The 9,945-nt window shown below is 48.5% G+C and overlaps 1 protein-coding gene across 1 annotated transcript; it reads right to left on the bottom strand.

Annotated features, from left to right (window-relative positions):
* Positions 1-5,485: 5,485 nt before the first annotated feature.
* On the bottom strand, positions 5,486-7,533 carry LOC109756505 (putative F-box protein PP2-B12). Its single transcript, XM_020315362.4, has 3 exons — positions 7,146-7,533; positions 6,915-7,036; positions 5,486-6,312 (listed from the first exon to the last, which is right to left on the bottom strand). Exons 1-3 carry the CDS (start codon positions 7,431-7,433, stop codon positions 5,766-5,768), a joined length of 957 nt encoding a protein of 318 aa, XP_020170951.1. The 5' UTR covers positions 7,434-7,533; the 3' UTR covers positions 5,486-5,765.
* Between the last annotated feature and the right edge of the window lie 2,412 nt (positions 7,534-9,945).

Raw genomic sequence — 9,945 nt, 5'->3', positions numbered from 1 at the left:
CCTGGACAAAATGGTTTGGAAGGCTTGGGCTCCCCCAAAAGTCAAGTTCTTTGCTTGGTTGGCGCTACAAGACAGAATTTGGACTGCCGATCGTTTGACAAAACGTGGGTGGCCCAACTGTGGTCTCTGCCCTCTCTACATGTGAGTGCAGGAATGTGGGCCTTATCTCTTCTACAAATGCCGCTACACATGAAGGCTTTGGTCTTTGATCATTGACAAATACCACATTCTCGGTCTTGACACCAACGGTTTGCCCCTGTTCGACTCGGTTGAGGCTTGGTGGGCAAGTACCTGCGACAACGCCACGTCAAACCGCCAAGACAAGGCGTCCCTCACCATGCTTGTTTCGTGGATTGTCTGGAACGAGCGAAATACAAGGGTCTTCAAGCACATGAGGGCTCCTCCAACTATATTGCTTGCCTCCATAGAGACCGAGGCCAACCTTTGGATCATTGCCGGTGCCAAAAAACTAGGGTCCATTATTTTGCGAGAGTGATCTCATGCCGTGTATTGAGTGACTTGTAACAAACTCTATTCTCTCTTATTTAATGAATGAGGCAAAGCTTTTGCCTCCGTTTCAAAAAATATATATCACTCAGTCTAAAACCAGCATTGGAAGGAAGAAACCGACCAGTTACCTCCGTTTTCCGTCGTCGTTATTTTCTTTTAGCGGGTTAAAATCTTTGTCGTGTCCCCCGCAAAAAAAAACTTTGTCGTGTACCAGAACTTGGCTAACATAGCTTTGATGGCCCGGGGTCAGCCGAGTGGCATATACCGAGCGTAACACTCGGCAAGTCACTAAATGTCCAACCACCTATGCATGGTAAACAAAGTCAAAGTAGGAGTAGCTACAAGAAAAAGTAAAAGGATGAAGACCCAAGAGAATGAAGCTCGTTAAATGGAGGGATATGTGGGCTATTTCACGATGGACCATGCACCTCCCATTTGTTTGCTGTCCAGGGTTGGGGAAGAGGAATAAACGATTCGGGAGGATGAGGGAGAATGACAGGAGCGAGAGTGCGAGAGCATGGCCACCAAGAGCTTCATCTCACAAGTGGCCATGGTCTCAATCATGCGTGGCTCTCGATCGATCTCTCTGCTCTTCGGGGTTCTCGTCGCTTGATTCCGCCATTCGGAAATTATGATCGTATACAGGAAGCCTAGTGACCCGACCGTACAAGATATGTAAGTCAGACCGAGATCCTGGCAGTCAGAGAGTTGAATAAGCGCCCAACGCATGGCCAGACATGATGCCTGAAATAACTCTAATTTTGCCTTCCAGGTTGAAATGTTTTATCTTACATTTCTTACAAAAGGTATTTGTCTTACATTTATTATTTTCTTTAGCCTTTTCATCTGCTATGTAGCCGCTACAAAACAGTTTGACAATAGCCATATTTTCTGGATAAAACATGTGGTAACAGTTATCCCACATCGTAATGCTCCCTCTCTAATGCTTAGTGTTTTCAGCCTCTTTAATTAATGTTACCAAAACTACAGAAACTGTATCTTTTCTTAGCTCCTAGATTGTTTAGTGCCCCGCTCCAATCTCGTTAGATTTTGTAACTTATTTCTGAACTCCATGCCCAACACAATAAGACCATACTTCTTGCTCAAGCTTGTCTCCATTAGACTTACGTATACCTCGTCATCGTAGCCTTCCTCGTTGTAGAACTCACCTAGCTCCACCTCCGTCCAGCCGTCGGCCCTTATCCGAGGGAGTACCATATCCTCTCCAAGAGTAATTACCCGTGGACAGCGTACTACTCTATGTGCACGATCTGGTGATTCCAGGACATGTATCCGAAAACAGAAAACGCGTTTTTTTTCGTTTTCGAAAGGCACGGCCGTGACTCTCGCGAAAGCACAACCGTGCCTCTCGCGAAAGCAAAACCGTAACTCTCGCGAAAGAAAAAAACAGAAAACGCGTATTTTTTTCCTTTCAGAGAGGCACGGCCGTGCCTCTCGCGAAAGCACAACCGTGCCTCTCGCGGAAGCAAAAGCGTGACTCTCGCGAAAGAAAAAAAAAAACAGAAAACGCGTTTTGTTTTTCCCTTTCCGAGAGGCACGGACGTGACTCTCGCGAAAGCACAACCGTGCCTCTCGCGGAAGCAAAACCGTGATTCTCGTGAAAGAAAAAAAACAGAAAACGCGTTTTTTTTCGTTTCCGAAAGGCACGGCCGTGACTCTCGCTAAAGCACAACCGTGTCTCTCGCGGAATAAAAACCATGACTTTCGCGAAAGGAAAAAAACGCGATTTTTCGCGCAATTTTTTTTTTCAAATTTGTTTTTGATCGAAAAGCTAAGAAAGACCGAGGGAAAACCAAACCGTCGAAAAAACCGTTTAAAAGGCCGAAAACGCGTGCGGAAAAATAAAAAAAATCCGGAGGGAGCATCCAGAGCGCGACATGTGACGAATGGCTGAGAGCGCGCCAAGTGGCACTGATCGTTGCGAGGCTCCCGAAGAAGCGCTCGTTAACTAGTTGCTCCCTCGTTTGAGTAGAAGGCAAAAAAATACGGGTTCCGTCCGTTGTCTCCTTTTTTCTAGAAAGGTCCTGATAGTAAACATGGTGCAGATAATGTAGGAATAGTGAACTAAAAACTGTTTCTCATGTATTTAAAAAGTGTTCATCATGTATTTTTTTCATGTAATCAAAAGAGAGTGTTCCTGGAATTTCAAAATTGTTCATCAGGTATTAAGCAATGTTCATTGCATATTAGAAAATTATTCATCGTGCATTTAAAAAATTCATGGTGTATTTAAAAAATGTTCATATTTTAACTATAAATGTTTATCATGTATTAAAATAATGTTCACCATATATTTCAGAAATGTTCATGTAATGAACAATAATGTTCACGGGTATAAACACAATGCATACTAAAAAAAGTACATACCTCTCGTGTGGCGCTCGCTTGAGGCGGTGCGCCCCTCTCCTTTGTCTCTCTTCGGCAACGTTGGTCCGAGGCGCTCCTCATCCCCCCCCCCCATCCTAACAGGACCTGCGCGTGCCGAGGTCGTCGGGCTAGCTGCTGGGGAACGTAGTAATTTTAAAAAAAAAATTTATGCACACACAGGATCATGGTGATGCATAGCAACGAGAGGGGAGAGTGTGTCCACGTACCCTCGTAGACCGAAAGCGGAAGCGTTAGCACAACGCGGTTGATGTAGTCGTACGTCTTCACGATCCGACCGATCCGAGTACCGAACGTACGGCACCTCCGAGTTCAGCACACGTTCAGCTCGATGACGTCCCTCGAACTCCGATCCATCCGAGCTTTGAGGGAGAGTTCCTTCAGCACGACGGCGTGGTGACGGTGATGATGATGCTACCGACGCAGGGCTTCGCCTAAGCACCGCTACGATATGATCGAGGTGGAATATGGTGGGGGGCACCGCACACGGCTAAGAGATCAAGAGATTAATTGTTGTGTCTAGAGGTGCCCCACTGCCCCCGTATATAAAGGACCAGGGGGGAGGAGGCGGCCGGCCAGGGGAGGGCGCGCCAGGGAGCTCCCTCCTTTCCTAGTTTGAGTAGGAGAAGGGGGGAAGGAGGAGGTGGAGAGAAGGAAGGAGAAGGGGGGCCGCCGCCCCCTTCCCTTGTCCAATTCGGACTGGGGCAAGGAGGGCCTGCGCCACCTCCTGGCTGCCCTCTCTCTTCTCCACTAAGGCCCAATAGGCCCATTACTTCCCCGGAGGGGTTCCGGTAACTCCCGGTACTCCGGTAAAATCCCGATTTCACCCGGAACACTTCCGATATCCAAATATAGGCTTCCAATATATCAATCTTTATGTCTCGACCATTTCGAGACTCCTCGTCATGTCCGTGATCATATCCGGGACTCCGAACTACCTTCTGTACATCAAAACACAAAACTCATAATACCGATCGTCATCTACAACTAACTCATTACCGGCAAGTCTCTTTACTCGTTCCGTAATACATCATCTCGCAACTAACTCATTAGTCACAATGCTTGCAAGGCTTATAGTGATGTGCATTACCGAGAGGGCCCAGAGATACCTCTCCGACAATCGGAGTGACAAATCCTAATCTCGAAATACGCCAACCCAACAAGTACCTTCGGAGACACCTGTAGAGTACCTTTATAATCACCCAGTTGCGTTGTGACGTTTGGTAGCACACAAAGTGTTCCTCCGGTAAACGGGAGTTGCATAATCTCATAGTCATAGGAACATGTATAAGTCATGAAGAAAGCAATAGCAACATACTAAACGATCAAGTGCTAAGCTAACGGAATGGGTCAAGTCAATCACATCATTCTCCTAATGATGTGATCCCGTTAATCAAATGACAACTCATGTCTATGGTTAGGAAACTTAACCATCTTTGATTAACGAGCTAGTCAAGTAGAGGCATACTAGTGACACTATGTTTGTCTATGTACTCACACATGTATTATGTTTCTGGTTAATACAATTCTAGCATGAATAATAAACATTTATCATGAAATAAAGAAATAAATAATAACTTTATTATTGCCTCTAGGGCATATTTCCTTCACTAGCCACCTCCCATGTTTGGATCTCCACCAAGTGTTGTGGATCTGCCTCCACCATGACATGGATCCAATCCCTCCCCTTCTTGTCGGCTGTCAAGGGCTCGCCCTATGCCCACCATGGCAGGTTTGGACATAGTGTCCTTTATTTGCCTATGTCCGAGGCTCGGACACAGGCCTGGGTCGCTGCCCAGGGGTAGGGAAGGAGCGACCTTTCCGCCTGTTCCTTCAGTGTGCGAGCGCTTCATGTTTGGGGTGGGTTGAGTCGGGGCCTCAGATGTTGGAGTGGCGGTCCCCATGGTTGGCTTTGATGGGCCTCATGGTGGTGGCGGTGGCTATCTTTCCTTGGTCGTGTGGGCGACGAGGGTTGTAGTGTTAGCAAGCTCGGGCTTGTCCTCTTCCTTTGGAGGTGACAATGCCCCAATCTGGATCTAGAAATATGCTCTCGTCGCGGGTATGCTAGGTGCCTCGTGGTGATAGTGGTGAGCCGCCGAGCTAAAGTTCCCTGGTTTCACGCCAACGATGGCGTCGCCCACGGGTGCCGCGCTCCTCTTGAGGACGTCATTGTAGTTCTCCTCTATATGCCAGGGCTCCGGGTGAAAACCCTTGCCCACCTCGGACTCGACGGTGGCAACGCTTTGCGGCGTCTTCCTTTATGGGGGCGCTATCATGGAGCTTAGGTATCCCAGGGCATATCGTGATGTTTCATCAGGCCCTCCTATGCTATTTTTCAGCATCTTAGTCGTTTTTTGTTTTCACCTTTGGCGTTTTTCAGTCTCATTTCCGTTGTCCGGCTATCCCATGATTTTGATTTGTAAAAAGGCTTACTCACTACCTTGTATCGGTCGACCGTGCATTTGAATTTGTGATTTATCTATAAAATGGGACAAAAACCTGTTTCATGTAGAAGAGGAATATATACCATATCAATAGATGAACCATTTCTAAATAATTTGTTCAACGGTCAACAAAAGGATGAATTGCTTAAATTTTACAGGCTACGGCAACAACTCTACTACCCCGGTCCCATGCACCAACACATGTCCACATGCATGTGCCTTAATCCGGCACACACATATGCTTTTTGCATGCATGCATACATTGGTGCTCTGCGCATGCATGCAACCACGTAGTAAACGACGGACTTATGATCCGTTGATCATTTTCAGCATTAGTTCCTGCACTAATATATCATTTGCTCTAGAATCCGCACGCAATTTTTTTCACGAAGCAAACCAATCGAGTCAATTAGAGTTTGTGTGCTTGGGCCTTATCTCGATGCCCTGCACGATGAGCCCTCTCTTCCACCGCCGGCACTCCACCTCCTTGAGGCTCACCTCCACCACCCCGTCCTCCTCGCCGGCCACGGCGAACTCGCCCAGCTCGACCTCCGTCCACCCGTCGTCCCCTCTCCGCCGCGGGCACCTGATGTCCATGTCGGCCTCCCTGACCAGCTTCCACCCGTAGTTCTTCCGTGGCCGCACGTACTCTTGCCTCCGCCGGTGCATCGCCGTCTCCTCCTCCCCCTGCATGTGCTGCAGGCAGATAGTGTTCTCTGTCGACGTGGACGCGGCGGTCGATGTCGGCTTGGTACCGTTGCCGGAGATGACGACGGTGACAGTGGCCTTGGGCGGCAGGATTCCGATGTTGCACTCGAGGCCGTAGGAGTCATCGGCGATGGCATAGACGAGGTAGGCGGCGTACGTGGTCCTTGGGGAGAGCAGGGAGAGCTGCAGCTTCCCGGTGATCTCCAGCCAGCACACGTCCACAAGCTCGGCCACCTCCGGAAACCTAGAAATACACGAAGGGATCGGACATGATCAGATACGTGTGCCAATCAATAATTCAATATTCAATAGCATGAACACGTAGGAACGAACATGCATGCAGGTAGGAGTACGTGCATGCATGCAAGCTGGTACGTTTCGACACGTGTGTAGCAAGGCAGTGTCGTAAGAGGATGCCGTGTCTGAACAGAACAAGAAGACAGGGCACGCGTCAGAGGCTCAGAGCACGTTGTAAGGCGTGGGAAGAATTGTTCACTCTTAGGTTTTATTCGGTCAACAAAAACACACTTGCATGCGTTTGATAAACTATATAAGTGATGATTCCTTATTTTATTTGCTTGGTTGGTAGCGGCACCCGATCGACGCGGTACTTAGGAGCCAAGTAACTTTCGACTAATGCGGGCTCTTGCATCTATTCCCGTGGAATTTTATACTCTATCCCCTATATACGTTTTCAACGCATTTGTAGAAAGCGATGACCTCTGCTCCAGCGTATTGTTCACAGCATGCATGGTGTTCATATTTGGTAGCTAGTCAGCCTAGAGGTATCTGCCACGTACATGGACACTTAAGCAATGTAGCTAGATCAACATGGTGCGCGCGTACCGTGATCCGGGAAGGTCGGCAGTCCATATCCAGCAGGACGGGTCGTCGACCCACACGATGCTCAGCGCCCTAGCCGACAGCATCCAGCATTTGGCGCCGCTCCGCCTGTCCAGCCCGAAGCTCTGCACGTGCACCCCATGCCAATATCGATCGATCAGCAACTAGCAACTTTACTCACCTCCACTAACGATTACCAAGTTACCAACAATGCGAGCTCTAAGGTTAGTATACCATGGTGGCGCCGTCGAGGAGGACCGGGCGGCTGCAGAGCCGCGTGAAGAGCTCCTTCTTGGAGCGCCCAAGGTGGTCACCAGCGTCGTCGGCGCGGGCGAGCACGGCGGCATGGTCGGGCGGCAGGAAGCGATCCCAGACGGCGTCGGAGTCGGCCGCGGCCCGGAACGCCGGGGACACGGCTGAGGAGCTGAGCGCGTCCCCCGGCGTCGTCATCGCGATCGCGTGCGCCACGCACTCCTCCGGCAGCCGGTAGATCGCCGCCGCCGCCGCCGCCGCACAGTCCATATATGCAAGTATGCAACCACAAAGCTGGCCCACAGAAGCTTCCTTAACTGACGACGCGATGGAGCACGTGGATTCGATGGATGGATTGGGAAATGGCGGCGCGCGGCGGGTGGTGTTATATAGCCATGCCGGGGAGGGTGGAGAGAGAAGCTTAAGGGCTAAGGCTCACGGCGGGGCGGCACAGTGAGTGGCTCGAGCTCGGTCGGAAGTTAGCTTAGCTATGGCTAGGGGAGCTTTGCTGACTCGGATCTGGGTTTGTTAAAACGTAAAGGGGTGGTGGTGTTCCAGCGGGAGATCCGGTGCGGTGTGCCCCGCACGTACTCCGTCGTCCCCCCAAGGCTTTCCGATCTCTTTCTGGTCGACAGGCTGGTGAGTGACACGGCTTATCGCTAGCACGATCGATCTTGCACCCATGCATGCAGCCACTATCAAACGTCATCCAACGACACGCGCGCGCGGCGTAGTGCGTACTCTCACCTGGAGCCAGCTCTCTTGATGTGTGGAACTCGAAAAAACGTGAGAACTTCACGAAGGAGCATTGTGAATGCAATTTTCTTTTTTCTTTTCTTTTTTGCGGGAAAACTTTCAGCCTGTTCATTATCAATCATGGCAGTGCAACAAACACCAACAATAAAAATTACGTCCAGATTTGTAGACGACTATAGGCACTAAGCCTCTGCCTTTAGGTGGATTTTTTAAAAGCCTGACCAAACTTATAGTCGGTTTAACAAGAAAGTAAAATAAATCAGACTTATTTTATTTCCTAGAGCCTTCCCATCTCGATGGTGTTGTTTGTGGATGATTATTGGGCGTAGATTCCTGTCGTACCTTCTGGATAATGAGACTAGGGTTTGCAGGATTTGTCGGCGTTGGGGTCCTTCGGCCGCATCGACACTAAGTTGATGCGTCCACCTATGCCGGCATGAGGCTTGCGAGATTTATTGATTATTGAGAGGTCGGGCTCTTGGACATGTGGCTCTTTCGGTTGTGACAACTTCTTCATCGAGACAATGATCCGATAGGATCATGGCCTTGATGACTTCCCGCTCATGATCAACAATGTTAGGTTGGCTCTGGCGTTGGAGCGGTGTCCGGCAATGTGACATCAATCCGTTTGAGAGGAAGAAGATCAGCCCACATGGACTTCAGTGTAATTTCTTTATTTTATAGGTTTCTTTGCACTAGTTGGTGGCGAGATCTTATAGATTTCACCTCTAGCCTACCCCAGCTTTTTCTTCTTCTTCTTTTTTTGTGGGAAAATTTCCGATCTATTCATCTTCAATCATAGCAGAGCTTGTTTGGACTAAAGGCTTTTGTTGATGGGTTTCTTTGTACTACTGGCATTATATATAGATGGCTTTTTGACAAAATAATAAAATTTTACTTACATTTTGGGATGGAAGAATTAGTAATGATAATAAAATAAAATGAAGTCTGTCCGAGACACTAATAATCACAATTTTAAATGAAAAATTGCAGTGTCAAATGTCACATCCTTGTAAGTATTTTACAAGTCGGGAACATTCTGGGTGGTTTCAAACGAGCACGTGCTCTTCAATCAAAGTGAAAATGTTGTCTTCTTTTTCCTAGTACGCTCGGTTCTACGTGCCAGGGGAAAGGTCAATACCGTCGAGTCAGCAATGCTCTCAAGCTGACGCCCACCCTGATTCGCGAATAAACATGGTCAAGTCATCTTATACGTTAGGTGGTGAGACGTGCCTAACAGAGACGTACGGGCACTTGCCGGAAGCTTCTCTCCATCAAAGTAACCATCTCAAAAACTAAACAGCATGTCCACTTAAAAATTTATATATAAAAAATACGCTCCCTCCGTTTTATAAATGTAAGCCTTTTTAGAAATTTTAATACAGACTACATAGGAATGTATATAGACATATTTTAGAGTGTAACCTCACTCATTTTGCTCTGTATGTAATCCATATTGGAATCTCTAAAAAGTCTTGTATTTAGGAACTGGGGGAGTATAAAGGAACTGGGTAAAATTAGGAGTGCACATGCAGAAGACAGAGGAGAGCAATGTGCAGAGCGTTTGCTTAGCGCAGTCCCTGCTCATCCGCTCCCGGAACAGGGGCTTTCCTTTCCCCCTTGGGGCCCCAAGGGCGTTTTTTCTCGTTTTGCTTCGGCCCGTTCAGTTGGCTGAGACAAAGCAGGATAGGCCGAGAGGCTTTAGGGGATCCGACGAGCAAAGAAAGGAAAAAACAGCGTGCTTTAACACAAGCCGTGGCCCTTTTGAGGTAAGATTAGTGGCGGATCTACGCAACCCACATGATCCCTTCGCCGCCTTTTTGCGCCAGGAGACTCACACTCCCCCCAGCTTCCGCTGCTTTCCTTTCCTCCCCACTACACGCACAATCCATCCATCCATCCATCTCCCCGGCGGAAAGATAAAAGAAGAATCCATATCTTAGTGAAGCCTTTGCCAAAGATTTTGCTTGCCTGCGCGAGTCAGTGCTGGCTGGGTGCAAAGGGGAACACATGGATGGACAGCAAG

The sequence above is a fragment of the Aegilops tauschii genome, chromosome 6 (assembly GCF_002575655.3).
Source record: "Aegilops tauschii subsp. strangulata cultivar AL8/78 chromosome 6, Aet v6.0, whole genome shotgun sequence".
Lineage (NCBI taxonomy): Eukaryota > Viridiplantae > Streptophyta > Magnoliopsida > Poales > Poaceae > Aegilops > Aegilops tauschii.
The sequence above is the reverse complement of the archived record's forward strand: the minus strand, read 5'-3'. Positions and strand labels throughout refer to the sequence as shown.